Below are 22,342 nucleotides of genomic sequence, written 5' to 3'. Positions count from 1 at the left end.
GCGGCGACTGTTTATGTGTAATACACAACGACGTGGCGGACCTAGTTGTCTGTTGCTTTCACATTGTACTTGTCAATAGCTATCGTTAGTCTCTTGGTATCATTCACTGCTAGTTTTGGTTTTCGCAATAGACTGGGTATTCGGAGTCATGGTGGATCAGATTAACCAGCGCCGCGCGGGAGCCTTGCAGAATGAGATCGCTGCATTTACCCATGTCGTTCTCACACGAATTCGTTCATATAAATCTACGAATGATGCTACGGAAGACCACTGATTTTGTGGAAGTCACAATTTCGCAGAATGATACTCGAGATGGTCAGTCAGATGAGTCTAGCGTTTCCCGCGAGAACGCTTTGGAGCGATACTGGAAGCGCGATGCAACTCTTGAAAATATTTCGTTTATGGAAATTTGCGAGCGCTACGAGTACACCGGCAGCCAACAAGCTCAATCGGCCTCCACCAGAACTCAGTGCCAATATGTGAAACATAGTTATCGGAAAGTGTTTGTTCTGTGTGGGAACGAGATTCCAGACATCTCTTCTCACCTCGACACTGAATATCACGAGTACTACTATACAGCACTTTTGACTCTGTTTAAACCTCATCGACATTCAACGCTCCTGGCGAACAACCAGACGTTGCTACAAAGCTATCGCTCGTTTCTGGAAACCGGTGACGAAGAAAACGTGCAGATGCTACGCAATTACGAAATGCAGTGGCAAGACTACTATCACTCGCAACGAACTGCAGACGACACAGAGGAGACCCCTGAAGAGCTGATGCTAAGGACTAGGCCTCCTGCTACATCATCCTGGATGCCGACCGAAAACGAAGATATGGATAATCGAAGCACCGAAGATGATCTTTCCCTCGATCCTATCCCTGATGACTTCATTGATGTCGCGCATACAATTACACACAATTCATCAACAACGAAACTCGTTGAAGATGCTATGTCCACCGTGAGCGCTTTTGGTAACATCGCTACAGCTTTATCAGCGGCCAGCAAACAGTACAGTGCTTCTGGTGGAGTTTCTTTGCCACCTGATTTTACGATTTCTTCGTACGCAACTCGATTAGTTAAGCCATTTGACGGAGGCGTGCGGTTTGGTACTCAAGAGTTCATTGAAACGTTTACCACAAGTCGCACCCGGCTTGAACGTTTACAAGAGTGTTTTGGACCCGTGCCGTATCAGCCCCCACCAATGGAGCCGCAGTGGACGCTAGCTACGCTGCCTCCTTTTCCGACAATTACCAGGATTTCCCAGGCGTTCAAACTAAATTTCTGGCAGCACGTCATTTTTGTGTTTTCCACTCGCCATCTTCTCTACGCTTACAGTCGCGATATTGAAGATACAGTTGACGACGTCAACTTGGGCAGACCTGATCCTTATGACATTAAGCCGCAGATGATCGCTTACCTCGGTGGTGAGGCTGGAACAGGAAAATCAACTGTCGTCGAGGCACTGTTGGCAATGGCTAAATATTGGGGCCGCAAAGGAAGTGTCGAGACCCTAGCTTTCACTGGATCTGCTGCAATCAATATTCACGGGAAAACGATGCATAGCGCTCGTAATCTTAAGATTAACGGAGCTGAACCAAATTCAGCCCCATCAGCAGAGATGAAGGCACGATTCGGTCGAGTGGTTCTAGTCATCATTGATGAGATTTCGATCACCTACCAAGCGCTGTTAGGTGGCACAGACACTGTCTCGCGATCGATGTCACGCACGCCCGATAAATTCATGGGGGGCAGGCACGTACTGCTTATAGGTGACTTCCTCCAGCTACCTCCAGTTGAAGGTCATCCTTGTAAGTTTTTTTCTTTTTATCTAGTACACAAAGGGTCTTATGACTTACTGAATTAACGAATTCATAGGTTTCAACACACCATCTCCTACAGCCAATCGTATGTGTCACGCGTGTCACGCAGGCTACGCTCTATACGCCGCTATCAACTTTGTCGTCTTCTTAACCGAAAACATGCGCGCGCGGTCCGATCCTGTATACGCTGATATTTTGGATAATCTTCGCTCGGGCAGACTATCGGATGAGCAACTTGATTTATTAAACTCTCGCGTGCAGCCAGTGAACGAAGTCGAAGTGTCGAGGCCACAACTTAGCAACACATTTTACCGGCCTATTGTTGTATCTACCAACAAACTTAGATGCGCTATAAACCACCTGATGCTTCTCAAGGTCGAAGCAAAACACAACGTCGCGGTTTATGAATGCCTGACTCGACCGTCGTCAAGGTCATAAACTATTGTTGACAACCTCGCCAACGCTAATGATGACATGACCAACCGAGTCCCGATGAAACTATTATTTTACGTAGGAATGCCTGTGATGGTCACTTGGAAACATCCTGCACTTCTTCAATCCGACATAATTGCAAATGGGGTTATCGGGTCAATCGTAGGTGCGTTTCCCCCGCTCGCCCAGCTTGAATCCACGAGATATACCGTTGAGGGATCCCTCATCCACCGACTACAACAGCAACCAGATCTACTTCTAATTAAACTTCTCGGTTCTACCGAAACATTCGTCACTGACTTCCCGGAGGGAGTGATTGGATTGCCGCCGCTCCACGCAAGTCTCCGACTTAAACACATTCCGAACTTGTCGCAATCTAGCATCACTGTCGATCAATTCGCTGTGGTACCGGCTTTTGCACTACCGAAAAATTGCAGGGCCAAACTTGTCATGATGGAGTTGTTGTCACGCCCCTCGTCCGCTCCAGGGGATGTCCCACGCAGTCATGTTATGCGGCATTATCGAGAGCAACAAGCTTAGCTGGCCTGACACTTACGGAAAAGATCACTCGCTCGTACCTACTAAACTTTGTTCCAGGTGAAGAGACTGTCGATGAAATGTTGCGTCTTATTGATCTCGTGCGGTTTCCGCCTTACGCATCCGAGGCACATATCGCTGAGTTTAGAGCGTGGAAGAGAAACTAGCACCCATAGGACCAATGAGAAGGAGGCGGTATGCGTTGTTGTCTCTTCACATGAAGACACACGTTATTTCTCATACTTTAGTAACATCACGATTTTAATCCATGGTACGCTCTTTCAAAACACCATACAGTATCTCACCATTAACTCACATTGCTGCCGCAATGATTATCCTGATCGTTTTTGCACTTCACAAGTAATTACATATTAAAAAAATCCTCATGAGGGGTTATCATATATATATATATCCGTTTTTACTTTGTTTTACTTCAAGAATTTATTTGTGTGTTTTGAGCATGCTTTACAGTTTGGGTTCGTTCCACTTCAACTTTCCTATGAAGAGGAGAGTCCACGACAGAGCGAAATTATGCCCCACGATGTTTAACATCAACTCGATCCTACCCTAACAACTACTACGCAGTACGATCCTGTCACCGCATTAAACTAAAAGCAGCAATGTGCAGATGGCCACGTTTCACCCATGTACATCCTTACTACACCTGCCAAACACCACAGAATATCGTTACTACAAGTACAACATACCCAAATGAACTAACTGTTTTCATTCAACGCGTTTACTTGATTTATCGTCACCTTTAACTTCCTAAATATTAGAATCAATCACTACGCAGTTTGGTAGGGCGGCTGCTTGGACTTCAAGAGCCTCGAACGTTCGATACAGATCACAAATGGTATCGGCAGACAATGGACGCCATGTTCGACCGTTCAACGCTACAGCATGACCCAGATTTCTGCACGCAAAGGTAACGGTGTAAATCTTGCCATAGCGACTTGCACTTCTCCAAAACCTTTCTGCTTCTTGTGCCAGCTATTCGCACGCATCCATCGCCACATTCAGATCGTCAACAATCACTACATCTGACATCCGCAGTGAATTTGCCACGTCTTGCTGGAAAAGGCTTCCAGCATGCGGATCGTCACGGCCTTCTTGAATCTGATGTAGCGCGCCCGAACACACTCGCACCTTGCGGTCATTCATATCTGAGTTGGCCGAAAAATGAAATTCCTCCCGGAATTCCCTCGCGAGAATGTCCCCGAACGTGCTCTTACCACACCCAGGCAATCCACGTAACACCACCATGCACTTATCATGACCCCACGTTCCCCCCGTAAAGTCATCAACAATACCCAATGCCGCGTTCCGCCATTGTATGGCGCGCTCGTAGGGCATCCGCTTCAGCTCCGTTGATGCCATACTCTTCCTTCGTCGGCAGCTTAGTCTTCTGCACACATGGGAACAAGAAGAATAGTAGGTTAAACAAACAGTAAGATAGGAGAGAGTCGGATCAGATAGAGCTCTACGCACCACCTTCTGTGGCGTCGTCTCCACCTGAAGGGGGAGCTTCGACACGGTCCTAGTCTCAACGTCAGGCGCACGTAAGACAGCGACAACTTCAATCACTGCCAGCGGCTTCACGCGAACTGGGGCACTACTTGCGGCAGCGACGACTTCAGGCACAGGCTGTGACTCGGTCGCGCGGAGAGAAGCAGCAACTTCTGGCACTGGCTGCGGCTCGTGTGCGCGGAGGGGACTGCGACTTCGGCCACTCGTGGCGGCTGCAGGCGAACGGAGGGCACTAGCCGCGGCTTGGGCGGCTGCGGCAACTTCGGGAATTCGCTGCAGCTCGGATGGCACCAGCAACGTCGGTCGCAGGCAGCACCTCGGACGGTAACGGCACGTCGGGCACCGGCTGACAACAGCGACGGCTTCGTGCACTGGCTGCGGCTCGCGCGCGCAGAGTGCAGCAGAGACTTCGGGATCTGGGTCCGGCTTGGACGATAGTGACGGCTTCGGATACTGGCTGCGGCGCGGACGCGCGAAGATGCAGCAGAGACTGCGGCCTCACGCAACGACTTGATGGAATATCGCTTCATAACTTTAAAGTCGGCTCTGATCCTACACATATTGCCGTTTGCAGATATTTTGGCCAACACATGCTTATTATCTCGTTAATAATCTCGATTTTAGTCTAGCAAGCTCTTAATTGAGACCTAGGTCTGATTTATATATCTCGCCAGTACAGGTAGGTTGGGGTCTGTTTCACGCTTTGCTACGACTTGGAAACGCAGAAATGCCATTCTAGACGGGCCAAACCGAGTTTCTAGGCCTAAAAGCGGCCCCCACCAAAGCATAAAGCTAAGTCATCCCTCGCCTATCTCGTGTCCACTCATATTAAGAGACAGGCGTGGTCTATTTTAGAGGTCTATTTTAGAGGGCAAAGTATTTGCAAGCGGCAATACCTTCTACACAATTCACTTATTCGCATACCAAATCCTCCTTAACTCGCTGAACCCATGTGATATCCATTTTAGGGCCTTCATCCAGCATTTTATTCCGGGACGCATAAACCTTCTGAAAGTGATATATCGATCCTCTATCGAATTATTATTCATGAACACTAACTTTACAGAACCCTCTACAAGTGATGTATCCATTCTCTATCGGTTTATTTTTACTCGCTTCAAGTTCATTTCTTCCAGCACCCGCAGCAGCTCATCCGTGCTGTGGCCGTCGAGCTGCCGTCATGGCGAAGCGGAAACACGTGGCGCTAGCAAGCGCAACCGGCATCAGCCCCACTGCGACGACGAAGCGACGCAGAACGTCCGGAGGCTCAGGGCGCAATGCAGAGCCGACGCCAGCACCGCCATCTTCTCTACGGATGCATGGTGAGCCAACGGGGCCAGCAGTGCAAGCAATGGGCGACCCTCATCCCGACGGTTTCACCTCGACGGAGCTTGCTGAAGCTTGCGAGGCGCTCCATTCGACGCTCAAGTGTGCTAAGGGTGGCAAGCGCCAATACGGAAAACGCACGAAAATGGACAAGTATCGACTATCCGATCACCAGAAAGTACTAGTTACAGATCGGCTCGCAGTGACGGAAGGCCAGTCGACTACCTGCGCATGTCAAAGAGCTGTCACTTCACAACCTTTGCTGGAAACGAAGCTATCTTAGAGGCCATGGAGCCTTTTATCGTTTCTGAGCTACACGCGGCGCCAGAGGAGGAGCGTCGATTTGCGTCCGTGGGACGACCAACCACTGTGACACAATGGCAGGAGGAGTTTGCAAGACTCCAAAGTCTTCATCATCAGCAAATTGCTGACATCGAAGTGTATACGGCGAGCTGTGTGGATATGCTTACCAGTGCTCGGAAGCTTGCGGAGGATCGTCGCGCGTATCCCAGCTCGAGGAAGAGATCCGCACCCTCAAGCAAGGCGTTGGCTCGCCCCGAAGTGCCCAAGAACTGGAACTTCGTGCACCAGCTATCAACGCTCGTGAAGAGCATCTACACGACAAAGAGGAGGAGCTCAAACGGAAAGAAGACGAGGTTGCAGCTCAATCGGCCTGCCATGACGAAAACGTGAATGATTTTCGACGTCAAGTTCAAAAGCTGGAGGAAGATCGCCGGCGTTCAAAAGCTGGAGGAAGATCGCCGGCGCCTGGAAGACGAGACTAACGAAAAGCGCAAGCAAGAGCGGCGCTGCCGAGACGCCATGCAGCAACAGCAAGACCTGAACGACGCGTGGAAGCAGGAACAATCCGCTATTCAGAAAGAGCTACAGCGGCTCGTTCAGTGTCTTGAAGAACAGAAGAAGAGTAATGGATACGCGCCTAACAGTGACGGGTGGAAACAGAGATTCGCTGTCGAGCAGGAGGTCAAGAGAGCTGCACAGGCCGCGCTGGAGGAAGCGCTTCGTGAGGCAGCTGATTTTCGGAACGCAATCACCGAGCTGAAGTTACGCCTAGCGTCCTACGTAGCAGGAGCGGCGGCGGAGCACGACATCGAGCTTTTTGCAAAACGTTTTGCAGTCCCTCCTCACGGTAAGACACACATCTATTTACCTTCAGATCATTGCTCACGACTTCTACGTCTACTCTATGTCATTAACACACTTGTAGATGACATTTCCTCAAGATTCAAGCAGCGCGTTTTTACGGTGAACATGATGAAGAGAATTCAAAATGCCCGAGGTATCGAGCTCGACGCAGACATCTACAACTTCTCGCAGCAGCGGAACCAGCTATGCCACGACTACACTGGAACTAATGCGATTAGCATTCCACACGAGGATTTTCAAGCGCTCTGCAGCAAAATTCGAGCAGCCATGCGTGACTTGCATGCGGCGTATTCGCAGTAGCAACTCCAGCCCGCTTCTTTGCATGTTCGATAACTTAAGTGAGATCAATGTGAGTTTCAAGAAAATCTAAAAAGTTTTTTTTCTGTTTGCACTTGTTTAGTTTTTAGTAGGCTGAAAGATCTCGTGCGCGAAGGGCCCTCGACAGAGGACTCGAGGCGCGCTACTGTCGTCTACGTCTACTTTTACAAGTTGAAGTTGAACAGAGATCAGGACTCAGGTGCACGTTGAAGAATTCAGTAGATAACTTCAGTTTGCCAGTCGCAGGAAGATTCTGAAGGAAGCTATCCGTTGACACGCCTCTTAACCTCTTTGAAAGCCTTGTCTAAAAATGTAGACGACGGCATACAACTACAACGTACAGATGCGATTGAGTGAGTTTCTCTCCCAGTTCTCGCCATCTCGCGATGGATCTGCTGAAGTGCTAGGTTGGTTGTCAACATTCTTCACTCCTCAACTTCCTGAGCTCCACCCAGCTCAACTCAACCCAACCAAACCAAGACCAAAAACAATGCTGACCTTCTCCAAGGCTTCGCTAGCACTTCTACTCTTCGCTACTGCCACGGTTTCTTCGGACGCGGACAACCTTCGTCACGAATCGCGTCAACTTGCAGCAACCTACACTATGACGAGTCAGTACGCCTCTGGAATGCTGTCGCTCGTGAACGCGCAACGAGCTGCTTATGGTCTCTCGCCTCTCTGCTTGAACACCAAGCTCATGGCCGCTGCAATGCGCCACTCGAAGGACATGGCTGCCTACAACTTCATGAGCCACACGGGCTCCGACGGATCCACGATGTCGTCCAGGATCGATGATGCTGGGTACATGTGGACCAGGGCAGCGGAGAACGTCGCGGCCGGCCAGACGACCATCAGCTCCGTCATGACGTCGTGGATGAATTCGGCGGGCCACCGGGCCAACATCTTGGGGGACTACACCATGTTCGGCACCGCGTACGCCTACAACAGCGGCAGCAGGTACCGTCACTACTGGACGCAGGACTTTGGCAAGGGCAGCACCGAGAGATGCAGCTACGAAGACGCCGAGTACAACGAAACGTCGACTGCTAATTCGACCGAGTCAGCTGAGGTTTCGTATGAAGACTTGGAGAAAGGAGCCACCGCTCTCATCCCAGCGGAGAGCGCTACCGCTGTGCCAGCGTACAATGCAACCCAGTAGATTACTATCACGATAAGTGTCGAGCTGAGGCCACCACAGGAAAGGTATAAATCGCATAATGAAAACAAAACTTCATTTAGGAAATCCATGATAGCTTTCTCGTTCTGAATCCATCTTGGCAACAGCGGACAACTTTGAGAGTTGGTAGTTCTGGGAGCTTGTACTAGTAGCTCGTTTCAACACTTCAATTTTCTCCCTTTCACCAAATTTCTCACATCCCCCCCCCCTCCCCCCGATTTCTTGGGAAATGCACTCATTAGTTTTGACGGATGGGGTAGATGGTAAGTTCAGGAGGATGTTGAGCGCGTTGATTTGTTCGTGGGCCCACTTCATCAACGCCGTGAGGTTCTCAGAGAAGAACTCTGACGGAATCACATCTCCGACGTCGATCCCATGGATTGCGTGGCGAGGCTGCGGGGTATTGGGCAGAGGCGTCCCGAATCCCCTCTTGCTCTTCTTGAAGGGGTGGAGTGGGGGCTCTGACACTGGCGGCACCGAGACCGACTCGCAATGCGCGTTGTAGTTCGCAGCTCGGATGTTCCACAAGTGCGAATCAATTTGCTTCTGTCTCCGCTCGAGGCGTTCGGCACACAGCGCCAAACATACGAGTTCGCGGTGTTGAACTGCAGCTTCCTTTCGGATTTGTTCCATCAATTGGTTCTGCTGCTCCTGGAGTTGCTGTTGCAGTTCTTGTATTTTCCTCTTGCGTGTCGCGGCTTCAAGCTCCACCCGTTGACTTAGCTCGCGTTCCAGGCGAGTTCTAGAACCACCGGGAATATACTCCCAATCCCCATACCTTGAGTGGAAAGGTTCTGCAGGATAGACCACGGCCCCTGTGTGCGCGGGAGCGCGCAATTCAGAAACTACAACAAAGCTATCACGGAAATTCTCACAACTGTTGAATCACTTTCTGTCGTTGGCCCTGACGATCCCCTAATGGTAATTTCTCAGATATTGCCGTGCAAGCTCTGACACGGACAGCCTGAACATCGAGCAAAGTAGTGTAGCTGCGAACTACAACGGGTGAAGCAGGAACCTCCTTTTTCCACCCTTCAAAACGGCCAACGCGGATCTCGCGCCGCTGTCTTGTGAAGACCTTCCAGTCGGTGATTTGATTCCGTTGAAGTTCTTTTTTGAGAACCTAGTTGAACAGTTGTCGTTGCGCGCTCAGTATCCTCCTGAACGATGAGTTTGGGATCAATTGCGAGCGACGCTGCTTTCATTGACTGCATGTAGTACTCAATGCCCCACGGTAAGGTGGAGTCGTACCCTCAACCAGGCCCGTCAGACCGAGAATTGTCGGTTGATGTGACCACAATAAGTTGGTTTAAGACAGCAGTCGAGGAGTCGAATTGGTTCAAAGCTGCGCGCATCAACTTTTGATTAAAAAAAAAGAAGAAAACGCTTCAGAAGGCCCTGTGTTGGGTGAGCACAAGTTTCGAGCACATTCAACTGACAGGGGGAATGTCATTACGCGCAGTCAGCACCATTTCGTGGTTTAACTTACTACGGTATTATTCTTAGCAGCACCGGTGGCAGTTCTCCTTTGCGAATAGTGGGAGCTCGTAGAACCGACTTGACCCACCTTCAGCGACTTATTCTTCGTCCAAGCCTTGATCCTCAAGTTGATTTCGCTCTCCACATCCCCCAAGTTCCCGTGAGCAGACTCAGTAGTCTACGTGAATGGGATAGCCGGTCAGGTAACGCTCCACTTTCAACCGGCGTTGAAGAACTCGATCGCTCGTAATGATGCTAAAATCATCGTTCGCGAGGATACTAAGCGCGTTGATTTGTTCATGGCTCCACCCCATCAACGCGGTCTGGTTCTCAGGGAAGAACTCTGCCGGAATCACCTCTCCGACTTCGAGCTCAGGGAGTTCTTGACGAGGCAGCGGCGCGTTGGGCAGAGGCGTCCCAAGTCCCGCGTTGGCCTTTTGAAAGGGTCGAAAAGGAGGCTCAGATTCCAGGGATACCGAGACACAACGCGCGTTGTAGCTCGCGGCTCGAACGTTCCACAAATGTGCCTTGGTTTGCTTTTGGCTTTGCTCAAGGCGCTTCAGTTCTTGGATTTCTCTCGGTTGAGCGGCGGCTTCCCCTTGCTGATCCTGGAGCTGCTGCTGCAGTTCTTGTACTACTGGCGGTGTTCGCACCGCGGCCTCCATTTCAACCTGTCGTTTGTCCGCAGTTTTCGTTTTCACAAAATGCAAAACCCTTTTTTCATACGAGTGACTTTTAGTACAAAATGAAAAAAAAGTATTGGTATTCTTTATATGCAAAATTTGTTTGGTGGCCAAGATTTCCCGAGAGATGCAGCTACGAAGGCGGCGAGCACAACTCCGAACACGACGGAGTCAGCTGAAGTGTCGTTTGAAGAATTGGAGGCGGCATTCACTGCCCTCATCCGTTGTGCCAGCGTCCACGGCAACCCCGTAAACGACCACGGCAAGTGTCGGATCGAGACCACCACAGGAATGCATATCGATATAAGCCGTATAACGAGACATCCTCATAAAAGTATGATACTCAGGGCATCTTTGGAAATTGGTAGTTGTGGGAGCTCGATTCTATTCTTCAATTATTATATATCTCAACTTGTTTACACTTCATTCTTGGTGCTTGTTCGCGTTCTACAGATTTCTTCCATCTCCCAGTCTCGTGGGGAATGAACTCGTTAGTTTTGATGGGCAGCAAGAAAGGTAAGCGCTTCACTTTCAACTTGCGGTCCAGAATGTTATCGCTCGGCAGGATCCGGAAGCTTTCTGTAGACCGACCCGTAAAACTTGGAATGCATTACGGATATCACGGATAGCCAGATAGTGAATCAATGCATCCGTGGGGGTCTCAAACGGAGTTTGATGATGAAGCACACCCACATTGATATGGACCGGCACGAGTGGTGCGATTGGTCCCTGTGAACTGTACTAAGACCGTATAATGATCGATACAGGTGTGCAGTTTTTACAGTATTTGAGTCAGCTACGTACGCGGCTGGCTTTGAAATTTTTGTCCATACAGCCTGTGGTTCTACATATCAATAGGATTTCTGTGGGGGTTCCGAAAAGTGTAACTCCTGCCAGAACTGTAAACCTTGAAGCATATCCACAAGCAATGCAAAACGGGCACAACGAGAGCGGATCATGCTCGATCGACAAAAATATATACAGATCATACAGCATCCGGCACAAAATGTAATTATGTCTTCTAGCGGAGTGCAGCGGCGAGAAAACAAATTACGCCGCTTTAGCAGCAGCAGCCGCGCGAGCTTGTTTTACAATCTCGGCCATTTCGTGGTGCCCGTTGGCTTTGAGCAATAGGATGGCATCATCCCAGGAAGACTAATAGAGCAATCATACAACGATCATAGTGTTAGCTGCGTCCTCCCTGTAACCTCGTTCGCATTGATAGTCACGTACCCAGACGCGCAAGCGTCTGCTCTCCGACCACTGCTTGTACATGTTTGTACTCTCCATCAATTAGGACCTATAAGACTTTTCTCCCACAATCCGGTTCCCCAGGGTCTCGAAGTGCTTGACATGAACCTGCAGAGCCATCGCAAGCGTTAATACTGACCACTAAAAAATAAAAAGAACTGTCCTAACTAAATTAAAAGCTAGTGTAAAAGGGATGACGACCGTGTATGATACAAAAACGGATGGGAACCTAGTGCAAATCAAGCAAAGGATGAATGTCTCGTGTGGGAGCAAGCTGTGCTCACTGAGGCATTTAGCTACGAAGGCTTTGGGAGATATTAGGCTCGCCCCTTGTGTAAAACTTCATTGTAACTCGCAGGGGTTCCACCGAACCCATTTATCACGGTGGTGGCCTCCCCTAGCAGGCTTTCACCTGTGGAATCTCGTAGGACGTAATTATCGAGCTAAACGCTAAAACCAGCTAGAGGAAAAGGCTATTAGCTCTTCTGAGAAGGAAATGGGCTTATCAGAAGAAAATGCCATGACACTCGCTTGCATTTCGCGTGCCCCAAGGCCCATTTTGGCTTCATCACTACGCGTTCAATAAAATACACGTAAAAAACACTAAGCAAGTCATCCCTCTTCATAAAAAACACCACTGTTTGAAGGTCCGCACTAGGACTTCAGCCTTTTCACACTAGATTTTAATCCGCACCCCTAACTAAACCGTACCCCTCCTTCTTCCAGGACATCACGCACCGCCGCATCACGGCCTCTTTCACCTTGTTCCACGCCCCCCTTGGGCAGAATAAAGTCTTGCTTGTCAAGTTTTGAGCTCGAAATCAGGAGAATGCCGCCACCTTCGCTCTCGGGCCTCATGACCACATTGCATACCACCCTACGCCCGACACCCTCCACTTCGTCAAGCACTTGGTTTTCGCGACCCACCAGGGATTCCAGTTTCGGAGCAACCTTGGAGGGATCAACACCTTCCATCGGTCGGAGCAGTCCGGCAGGATTCTTCTTGTCCACCTTCCCGAACAGAGTGAAGTCTAGGAATCTCTTGGTTTCAGCGGCCCTAAATTCCTTCAGTGCCCCTGTGCTGAGACCTTTAGGATAATGCTGCATGGCAAAATCCACGTGACGTGCGACGCCGTTCCAGCTCGCGAGGGACGCGGCGTTGTGCCGACTCAGTTAACCAGGACACGAAAATCGCCGCCTATATCACCGAATCAGGCTGTATGCCTCGACAAAAGGAATTCGGCACGGTTATCTTCGGATGATCATACATGTATGCCCGTTTACTTCCAGATGTGCGTTTGCTGTGGTGACACGGACACGACTCTCGGCCCCAGAGGATGATGCTTCACACTGCAGAGTGACCCCAAAAACGTTATCCCAGCCTTGAAGCACGCGGAGAAGCGGTTCGAGCTGCTTTTGGTTCGCAACGCACCCCCGAATTCGCCGCACCAAACCGATGAACCTCGTCCGAGTACTTCTCGTCGCTGCTGCAGCCACCTCCTCCGCCGAGGCCGTCTCCATCGACTACGACAAGGTGGAGCCGTTCCCTCAACCAAGCCCGGTCACCGTTTCCGAGAAGGCCGCGGTCAAATTCAAACCACGACTGCTTATCGCCGACGAGGTTTCATGCGTTCCGTTCCTCGTCGTGAACGCTGCAGGCGAGACTGGCGGTGGGCTCAAGGGGAATGGCGGCAACGACGGCTGCGAGGTTGCTCCATTGGGGGCGCAGGTCTACGGCCGATCTTCGTGGCACAACGACGTCTGGGCCATCATGTACGCCTGGTACTTCCCCAGGGCTTCTGGGACGGCTCTGCGTTCTGGCGCCACGACTGGGCCAGCGCCGTCGTGTGGATCGACAACCCGGCGTTGGAAGCTCCGAAGGTTGTGAGGCTCTCGCTGTCGACTTCCAAGGACTCATACAAGAACCGAGCGCCGGCTTCGTTCGTCAACGGCACGGCCCCATTCCTGCTGCGGTACCTCCCTGGAATGAGCAGTGCGGCGTTGATAACCATCGATAAGCCTGGTGGAGATTTCCAGGATCTCATCATGTGGGAACAACTCACGGACGTGGCACGGGAGGCTCTAAACAACGCGGAGAACTTTGGTCGCGCTGACGTTCCCTTCAGCGACAACAACTTCCCCACGTGGCTGGAGAAAGCGTGGCCGCTCTAAGGTAGTAGGCCCTACCGAAGTGTATTCAATGTTGCTACATTTTACAGTAGTTCGTACCAAGACGTTTGGGATTGATTATTCTACTGTAGACGCTGTTGTAAATTTCAAAGAACCCCAACAATTTACCGTCCATGGAACTATCAGCTCAGCCTCAAACGGCCACGCCACTCTGGAAAATTGGCGTCGCTGATGGGGACGTCAGCGCGGCCAAAGTTCTCCGGGTTGTTGAGCGCCTCTCGCGCTGCATCCGTGAGTTGCGTCCACGTGATGAGGTCTTGGAAGTCACCGAAAGGGGCCTCATCGTTGAGCTGGAGCCTTGTCCTGGTGGGCCCCGGGAGCACGCGAGAAAGAGTTGGGGTTGTTCCGTTAGCAAAGGAAACAGAGAGCTCCTTGTCGAAAGTGGTAGAGCCCCATGATCTTCGGTGAGTCGACCGCGGGATTGTCGATCCACACGACGGTGCTGCCCCAGTCGTCGCTCCAGTACGTATCGCCGTCCCACAAGCCCTTGGGGAAGTACCAGGCGTACATGATGGCCCAGACGTCGTTGTGCCAGGTAGCGCGGCCATAGACCCGCGACCCCAACGGAGCAGACTCACACCCTTCACTGCCCCAGTTCCCCTTCAGTCCTTCGCTGGTCTCTCCAGCTGCGTTCACAGCCGGGAATGAAAGGCATCCGCAGTCGGGGCTTGAACTTGAGCGCAGCCTTCTCGGCTCCTCCTCGGAGACGGTGGCGGGCTCTGGCTGGGCGAGCGGCTGCACTATATTGTGGTCAATGCTCACTGCGTTGACGCAGAAGAGCGCGGAGGCGAAGACGATGAGGAATCGGCCGATGTTCATCGCTGAAGCTAGTGCGGCGACGCGAACTAAAGGCGCCAGATTAATCCAGCCGAAAGATTGGCAAGGCGGTCATCGGGTTTTGCGTGCTCAAGTGCGCTTGGAATCCTAGCCTAGGATGAGTTCACGATGGGAATAACGGTTTTAGTGATCATGCTTCAAGTGTCAGTCAAACTGAGGAAGCCGCACAGTACACCATACTCCTGGATCACGCCCGTCAGCATCCTATCGATAGAAAGCTCACGGAGTTTCGAACTGGTACGCTGTTGAATTGGTGTATGGTTGGTATTAACTAACGAGAAGAAAGAAAAGTTGGGAGTGGTGGGGGCCCCCACCAGAGAGCAGTCAGGAATCGTTTGGCGCTCCCCTTCAGACCTCAATCTTCCACACGAAGCTGATGTGCCTTCATTCGACCATCTAATCGTCATCCGCGTACAGAGACGACTTGGACAGCAGTACCGGCATCTGGAACGGTTGCCCTGCAGCAATTTTGCCTTCGATCTCCATCGCAGTCACGCGCAAGTTCAGCCACCTGAAAACATAACAACAACAACAAATGTGTTAGATAAATATGTACATAACTCATGGAAGCAGGTGGAGGAGCATGAACTTACTCTTTGACGGCCAGCACCGAGTATGGCAAGAAGTTCTCGGGGACTTCGTCCGCGGTCGAGTTTTTCCCTGCTAGCGACTCCAACTGACCCGCGACCTCCGCCAGATCCAACTGGGACAGCGTCTCGTTGTCTTTTCGCTCGGCAGTCTCCGCCGTCGCGTTCTGGGTCAGCACTTCTATCCACTCGCGCTGATCCTCGAACGTAGGCGCGCACAGCACAAACTTCTGGTAGCCGCTATCGACTGAGAAGCAGTTGAAGAGCACCACGCGCGTCCCCTGTGAGTGATCCAGCTGGTTTGACATCTCCGATACCACGCTGCCAATTACGTTGATCTCGCGCTTGATGGGGCCATGCTCAGAGTCTGCGTACCCTAACTTATTGTTCTGGAGAGAAAAGTACTTGTTTTTCCAAGTGTTTTTGTAGATGAAGCCCTGCTTGAGCAGCATACCCTTCTTCTTCCACGTCGCCTTCATGGTCTGTCTTCGAAGAAGGTTTCCGTTCTCGCTCTGACGATCAATGTATTTCTTCGCTGCGATGTAGATTGACTCCAGCAGTCGATTGAACTTGGTCTGGATGTTGGCGTCCATCTTCGGCTGCGGCTGGAGCGGGTGCTTCATGTAGTCCTCGGAGATGCTGCGCGTTTTAGTTCTATCCAAGTGGAAACTGTCGCCACTCTTGTAATCCGACGTAGGAGTGCTATGCCCACTTCCAAACCCGCGGTTATTCGGCGACGATATTGTCAACGACAAGCTCGAACCGGAATTCCGTGGAGACGGTGACGGCGATGTTCGCGGAGACGAGCGTGGAGACGATGAACTTAGTCGTTTATGTACTGAGTCCATCAGGTTGCTCGCGCTGTAAGATCGAGAGCGTCGCCCACCGTCAGTGTGTCCCTCCGTTCCAAGGGACGAGTTGAAGTCTGCAGCCACAGCATCAATCTGACGCCGGCTGTGAGGAGGGGTGTTCACAAACGACGCTCCCTTTTGAGTCCATCCGTGGGGCTTCATGGCGCGGAAGGCGATCAGCGTCTGGAAGAAGCTACGCACTTCACGATGCCAGTGGAGGAACAGCCGGATGAAAGAGCGGAGAAGCTCGAAACGCAGTTTGTCTGCATGCCTCTCTGGGAAGCAATCCCAACAGTTGTAGAGGAACTCCAGAGTTGTCAAAACCACCTGCGTGTGCTCCGAATCCAGCAGAATGCGCAGTGCCGCACACAGGAACCGGAAGTCGAACGACGGGGGCAGCAGCGACACCTCGTCCCCTGCTGGAATCGAGTACTGATCGTCTTGGTGGAAGTTCCAACGATCGTTATTCTCTAGATGCGACAGTCGGTACGAGCTCAAGCGAACGCGCCAACTTCGAATCATGTACATCCACACGCCGAGAAGCTCCACAGCACCGATGACCGCAGTGACGTCATGTACACTGGTGCTGCTAAGAAGAAACTTGGTCATGGGGTTAATCAAGCTCGAATTCGACAGCATTGTACAGGACAGCTTGTACAGGGTCGGGGGGAGCCAACCTGACTTCTGGGTCTTCAACTCTAAGAAGAACACCATAAGTACTTGGGTGTAGCCAGGCAGATGTACCCAACCGATCTTCTGGTTCAAAACAGCCAAGGTATCCAACACATACCACAGCCACTGATCCACCAGCAAGATGTTGAGTGTGTTCGCTTCCCCGTTAAGACGACGGAATCGCGACTTCCAAGCCTCTGATGTTACTTCGTACTTATCCTCGGCTTCTTCTTCTTGGTGTCGAAGAGCCTTCTCTCCGTACTCATCAAAGATCGCCTTGTGGAAGCGCCGCCAGTCCAAATGAGCCTCCAGACCATCCATGGCAAACAAGTCTGCGTCAGCATTCATGCGGAACTCAGCAGCGAGCTCAGGTACGGGCTCGTTGTAAGACTCCGACCACAGCTGATACAGCTCCACGCCGAAACTTGGTAATCGGAAACACAACACCGACAGCATTCTCGCTACGAAGAACATGAGGTTGTTGTTCATCACACCACGCACAGAGACCGTCTGAAGGACGCAGAACTTGGTTTCCACCAGCATCGCCCGCAGCTTCAGACCGAATTCCAAATCCTTTTTCGACACTTTATGCGTATGCTTCGTCCCAAGCACGGTAGTTGCCACTGTCGAGTCGAATCCAAGCAGCGGCAAGTCACTCAGCTCCGCACGCTTGACTAAATAGAAGAGCAGCTCATAGAAAACATTTCGTAGCGTGTAGTGCCGGACGCGGATATTTTCAAGCAGGAACTGCCATAACCTCAGTAGGATGTTTTTCGTTTCTTCCAGCGCTTCAGCCGACACGTAAACCCACGACAGCATCGATGCCTTGTGCGAGACCTGGAGCATTTTTAGGATTTTGGTCGCCTTCCGCACTTTGCCTTCTTTGTCATCCTTTTGTCGATTAGCCATTAGTTCAACGAGGTCCTGCATCTTCTCCAACACGCGCTGAGCCTCGACAGGGATCACCACCTTCGACTTGCGAAGAGCCTTCTTAGACCCTGCCGCCACAGCCCCCACGATCACAGAACTCGAAGACGAAATGCCATTCTCGCTGTTCACACCACATCGAAGCTGTCGAACATCGGGAATACGCTTGAAGAGAATCGTGCCATAAATCACTCCAACCTGGTGTCCCTTCAGTGTCAAGCTCTGCTCAAATTTGCTCGTGACAAACTGCTCGGAAAAGCCGAGTCCATTCATGCCTTGATTCGGATCGGCGTCGTATTTCTTTTTCATCCGTTCCTGCAGGGCGTCTTCGAAAATCTTTTCCAGAGATAACCACGTCTGGCCGAACAGAATCGTGTTTTTGATCTCGTCATCAAACTGGACGTCCGTGTTCGGAGTTGCCTACAACAAAATTAAAAAATGCCGTTGTTAGCCCAGCTCGGGCTTCATTCGGGAATAGCTAGGCAAGACGTACCAACGTGTCTTTCTTGTATTTTTCCAGCAAGTTCAAAAAGCCACCGTCGGGGTCCGTCGACATTTGACCACGACCAACCAGCAATTGACGAACCTAAAAAAATAAGAATTAAAAAACAAACCGCAGCGTGAGACAATTAATAACACCACCACTTGTGTGAGTATTCCACTCACCTCCAGCGTCAGCGTCGCCGACATGAGTTCATCAAACGTGCTGTACCGCGTAATTGGCGGCAAATAGTCCGACGAAGTTGCCCACTCCACCCCCATGGGGTCCTGCGCCACAAGCGTATCCGCCGCCGCCTCGTCCTCCGCGCCAGCCTCTCCCTTCGGCTGGGTGTTCGGTCGTGACACTCGCGACGACAGCACCGCCAGACGCGCCAGCGACTGGAAGCTCACTTCATGAATGTCTCCAATCTCCCTCTTGATCGCGTGCTTGAGCTTGTTGCCCATGTAAAACTTCTCGTTCGTTCCGATCGTGCACTTGTAGCTCACTCCAAACTTCTTCAGGGGCAAGGATGCGTCCTCCTGGAAATCGTGTCCCTCCGGTCGATCCAGTTCATTGGCAATAGCGGGCATCATCACGCCCACGTCACTCACCGAGATGTTCCACTCGCTGCACTGCTCCATGTAGCAGTTAAACACCACGCGGCCATTGTCACATCCAATCAGATGATGATCATGATGCACGGGGCCCGTCGCGACGCTCCACAAGTCCACCTTGGTGTGTCCAATGACACTCTTGGCGTGGAACTTCCTGTTCGAGAACACTTTGACCGACAGGAACCTCTTGGTCAGCGCGTTCAGCGGCGCCTTGTACTCGAAGGCGATGAGCACGCCCTTGTAGTTCGGGTTCAGGTCGGCCTTGATCACGGGCGTGGCGTACGGGGCCTTCTCGTCCGGGTCGTCCCAGTAGAACTCCACAAAGGGGTCGCTCTTGCCGCTGAAGCGCCGGCCCTGCAGGTTGCGGCACTGGATGCCCGAGATGCGCACGCGGAAGAGGCACTCGGCGTCGCTCTTGCTCTCGAGCGGGTCGAAGAGCCGCTGCAGGAACTTGGGGCTGCGCCGCGAGGCGTCGGGGCTGCCCATGTACACTTCCCCGAACTCGCGCGTGGCCTGCGAGAGCTGGTTGAGCTCCTCCAGGCTGCGGATGGACAGCTGGTTCATCTCCTCCACCGTCAGGTGGCGCGGCGAGCCGTTGAAGCTCGAGCGCTGGCTCGAGCGCGCGCTCATGGCGAGGGGTATCGGAAGTTAACTTGAGGGGCTCGTTTGGGCGACTGCGGGGGCGGATCGGGGCGGGAAAAGCGGGAGGATAAGGCACAAGACGCGGCGTTAGTGGGTGAGCCAGCTAGCGACGGCGATGGAGCGCTGCAAGAGCGAGAGATACCTGTGCGAAGGCGCGCGTGTCCTCTCCGCAACTTTCGGACGAGCTCAACTGCCGACTGACTGCTCAGCTCAGCACAAGATTTTCCCCTTTCTATGGAACGGAATATTTTAGGCAGGATGAGAGGTTTATGGTGTTAAGGACGTAGAATATATGATGAAGTTGAAGTTGAAGAGCCCATCGTAATCATTTTTATTTTGCGTTTACTTACTTGCAGGCGTGGGCTTGCACGTTGATGCTGATGGGTTTGCCGTACACGACGAGCACGCTCGAGTCACTGAAGAGCCCGAAGTCGTCGTGCCTTGTGAAGTCGCAGAAGCCCGCTTGTCGGAGGTAGGCCAGTAGTATAGCCTCGTCGAACCCGACCTTGTGCACGTCGTAGGCGTCGGTCTGGCCCCCGAAGATGATGGTCATGAACCACAGGCGGTCGTCGTGCGGGATGCTCTCGTCGATGAAGAGCGCGGCGAGCACGAAGAGGTTGGGCACAGACACGAGCAACTGCCCGCCGGGACGCAGCACGCGGTGCCACTCACGCAGCGTATTCTGCAGCTCGCGGCCGACGCCGTGCGTGCAGTGCTCGAGCACGTGCGAGCCGTAGATTACGTCCACTGAGCTGTCCGGGAACGCGTAGAGATTTTCCATGCGCATGACGAAGTCCACGATGTCGCCGTCGTTCGCGTCCACGATCCACCAGTCGGGGCTCTTGACGTGGCCGCCGATGTGCAGTCGGATCGGGTCTTGAGCCACCAACGCGCTTTGAACTCGAACCACGTACTCGTCTTCAGTGTTGGTGTCGTCTTTGGCTGATAGCATGGGAAAATATCGCGGGGTTACGACGGACGACTGCAACGACGGGAAGATGTGCATGTCTCGAGTCGGTCCGCCGGCCTGAATTTTCGACTTCCTCACCTGCCACGCGACCTTGATCGATTCCTCAAACTTAGTTGCGTACTTTGCCGTGTCGAATAGAGGGTAGTGTAGGCGATGGTCTTCGACTTTTTGACGGAGTTTGTGAAGCACGTACTTGTGTGTTGCTAGATACACCGCCACCTCGACGTATTCCTTGAGTGAGTTCACGGTCAAGTCGTGCAAATCCAGCGAATTCAGTGCGGAGCTCGTCGCGCGGTTGCTCATGCGATCCCCCTCCAGCGAAATGACGGGTACACCGGCACAGAGTGCGTCGAGGATGGTGGTGTGGCCATTTTTCAACGATGTGTCTAGAATGAGGTCTGCAGCGCGTTTCCTGTACGTGTGGTCGATCCACGGGTCCATCGGGGAGAAGATCAGCCGGTCACCATTGATGCCGTGGGCTTTCGCTTCAGCTCGAAGGTTCGCGATAGCCCCTTCACGTCCAAAGTACTCGATAAACCACATTACGCTAGACGGCACGCGAGAGAGAATTTCCATCCAGGCGCTGAACACCGATGGGTCCATTTTCTGCGATTCACACACGAAAAATTAGAGAAAAGGAAATAATAAATCGACGCTGAGAGAGCATTACCTGCCAGTTGCTGAACGTAGCGAAGACAAACGCGTTTTCCCTTCGTCCAGTAAGCGCAAAAAGCGTCGGTCTTTCTCCTTCCAGTGTATGGCCAAGCATTTGGAGGTGGTCGTTGACGATGTAGTGCATCGGCAGAAGCAGCAGCTTCTCTGAGAAGCTTCCTGCGCTCGTTTCGGCAGGAGTTGCCACACAATCGCTCACAACAAAGTCAATTGACGGGTTACCAGTCGTCATCGGGTAGCCGAGATACGCCACTTGAACGGGGGCTGGGCGGTGAGTGAAGATGCTGATGCCAGAGTGCAGTGTGTGGCCGTTGAGATCCACGAGCACGTGAATTTCGTGAGACTGGATGAGTTTCGCTGCATCCAGCGAGTTCTTCCCCTTCAGAGAGATCATGTAGTCCACCGTCCGCGAAATGTTGCGACTCCACCAAGACGCCGCATCCGACAGCGAGAAGCAGTACACCTTTGTCTGGTGCTTCGGACTTGAAAGCAACGCTAGCAATCCTCGCAATAGCGAAGAGACCGGGTGCACACCAAAATCCGAAGACACGAATCCAACCCGAAGCTCCGGGGCCCTCAGTCTCAAGTCCGTCTCTTCGTCACAGCAAAGTCGCTCCGTCTCCGCGTCAAACTCCTCGTACGCTCGTTGACGCAGCTCCACCAGCGTCTTCGGCGGCAGGTCAGCAACATCAAACGCATTCACATCAGGCACCTTCCCCTCTCTAAGGGCCCTCTCCAGCGACTGCTGCACTTGAGCCACCGAGTCGTCTCGGCCCTTCCAGCTCGCCATCCAGTTCCGCGCCTTCACGAGCGCGTACGTGTTCTCCACGGACCCCTTCTGCTCCACAGCCACCTCCAGAGCTTCCACCGCCTCAGGTAGTCGCTTCTGGTACAGATAGCAGTTCCCCAAGTGCACCCAACTCTGCACATCGTCGGTATTCACTTGCACGGCCAGCTCAAAGGTCTTCGTCGCGTCCTCCAGATCCCCCAGCGCGTACTGCGCCACCCCCAGGTACTGGAACACACTGGGGACGCTCAAGTCCCTCAGCACTGCAATGCAACAGTCAATTATAGCACTCCAGACGCTACAAAACACTGTAAAGTACTGCACTTGCCCTGTGTGTTGTTCTCCTTGACCACCAGCTGCGCGATCTCCTTGAGCTGCACCATGTCGC

The 22,342-nt window shown here is 52.2% G+C and overlaps 9 protein-coding genes across 9 annotated transcripts; 3 read left to right on the top strand and 6 right to left on the bottom strand.

Annotated features, from left to right (window-relative positions):
• Positions 1-3,786: 3,786 nt before the first annotated feature.
• Positions 3,787-5,307, bottom strand: PHYSODRAFT_298160 (hypothetical protein; the record flags this gene model as incomplete). Its single annotated transcript, XM_009524144.1, has 2 exons — positions 3,787-4,776; positions 5,248-5,307. 2 exons carry the CDS (start codon positions 5,305-5,307, stop codon positions 3,787-3,789), a joined length of 1,050 nt encoding a protein of 349 aa, XP_009522439.1.
• A 196-nt stretch (positions 5,308-5,503) lies between these two features.
• Positions 5,504-7,116, top strand: PHYSODRAFT_327915 (hypothetical protein; the record flags this gene model as incomplete). Its single annotated transcript, XM_009524143.1, has 5 exons — positions 5,504-5,802; positions 5,853-6,018; positions 6,123-6,305; positions 6,361-6,799; positions 6,878-7,116. The coding sequence occupies 5 exons, from the start codon at positions 5,504-5,506 to the stop codon at positions 7,114-7,116; spliced, it is 1,326 nt and encodes a 441-aa protein (XP_009522438.1).
• Positions 7,117-7,624: 508 nt separating this feature from the next.
• PHYSODRAFT_254820 (hypothetical protein) lies at positions 7,625-8,293 on the top strand (the record flags this gene model as incomplete). The annotated part of the gene is made up of 1 exon (XM_009524142.1): positions 7,625-8,293. One exon carries the CDS (start codon positions 7,625-7,627, stop codon positions 8,291-8,293), a length of 669 nt encoding a protein of 222 aa, XP_009522437.1.
• A 72-nt stretch (positions 8,294-8,365) lies between these two features.
• On the bottom strand, positions 8,366-10,455 carry PHYSODRAFT_298158 (hypothetical protein; the record flags this gene model as incomplete). Its single annotated transcript, XM_009524141.1, is given in 4 exon segments — positions 8,366-9,167; positions 9,187-9,434; positions 9,801-9,929; positions 9,973-10,455. The coding sequence occupies 4 exon segments, from the start codon at positions 10,453-10,455 to the stop codon at positions 8,366-8,368; spliced, it is 1,662 nt and encodes a 553-aa protein (XP_009522436.1).
• Positions 10,456-12,420: 1,965 nt separating this feature from the next.
• Positions 12,421-12,831, bottom strand: PHYSODRAFT_298157 (hypothetical protein; the record flags this gene model as incomplete). The annotated part of the gene is made up of 1 exon (XM_009524140.1): positions 12,421-12,831. One exon carries the CDS (start codon positions 12,829-12,831, stop codon positions 12,421-12,423), a length of 411 nt encoding a protein of 136 aa, XP_009522435.1.
• A 349-nt stretch (positions 12,832-13,180) lies between these two features.
• PHYSODRAFT_327912 (necrosis inducing-like protein NPP1 type) lies at positions 13,181-13,896 on the top strand (the record flags this gene model as incomplete). Its single annotated transcript, XM_009524139.1, has 2 exons — positions 13,181-13,483; positions 13,519-13,896. The coding sequence occupies 2 exons, from the start codon at positions 13,181-13,183 to the stop codon at positions 13,894-13,896; spliced, it is 681 nt and encodes a 226-aa protein (XP_009522434.1).
• Positions 13,897-14,036: 140 nt separating this feature from the next.
• PHYSODRAFT_327911 (hypothetical protein) lies at positions 14,037-14,733 on the bottom strand (the record flags this gene model as incomplete). Its single annotated transcript, XM_009524138.1, has 2 exons — positions 14,037-14,285; positions 14,329-14,733. 2 exons carry the CDS (start codon positions 14,731-14,733, stop codon positions 14,037-14,039), a joined length of 654 nt encoding a protein of 217 aa, XP_009522433.1.
• Positions 14,734-15,147: 414 nt separating this feature from the next.
• Positions 15,148-19,513, bottom strand: PHYSODRAFT_327910 (hypothetical protein; the record flags this gene model as incomplete). Its single annotated transcript, XM_009524137.1, has 4 exons — positions 15,148-15,262; positions 15,345-18,208; positions 18,282-18,374; positions 18,455-19,513. 4 exons carry the CDS (start codon positions 19,511-19,513, stop codon positions 15,148-15,150), a joined length of 4,131 nt encoding a protein of 1,376 aa, XP_009522432.1.
• Positions 19,514-19,871: 358 nt separating this feature from the next.
• On the bottom strand, positions 19,872-22,337 carry PHYSODRAFT_558418 (hypothetical protein; the record flags this gene model as incomplete). The annotated part of the gene is made up of 4 exons (XM_009524136.1): positions 19,872-21,101; positions 21,166-21,822; positions 21,919-22,217; positions 22,274-22,337. The coding sequence occupies 4 exons, from the start codon at positions 22,335-22,337 to the stop codon at positions 19,872-19,874; spliced, it is 2,250 nt and encodes a 749-aa protein (XP_009522431.1).
• Positions 22,338-22,342: the final 5 nt, after the last annotated feature.

Source organism: Phytophthora sojae, assembly GCF_000149755.1.
Source record: "Phytophthora sojae unplaced genomic scaffold PHYSOscaffold_3, whole genome shotgun sequence".
Taxonomy (NCBI): domain Eukaryota; phylum Oomycota; class Peronosporomycetes; order Peronosporales; family Peronosporaceae; genus Phytophthora; species Phytophthora sojae.
This window is presented reverse-complemented; position numbering and strand designations above follow the sequence as displayed.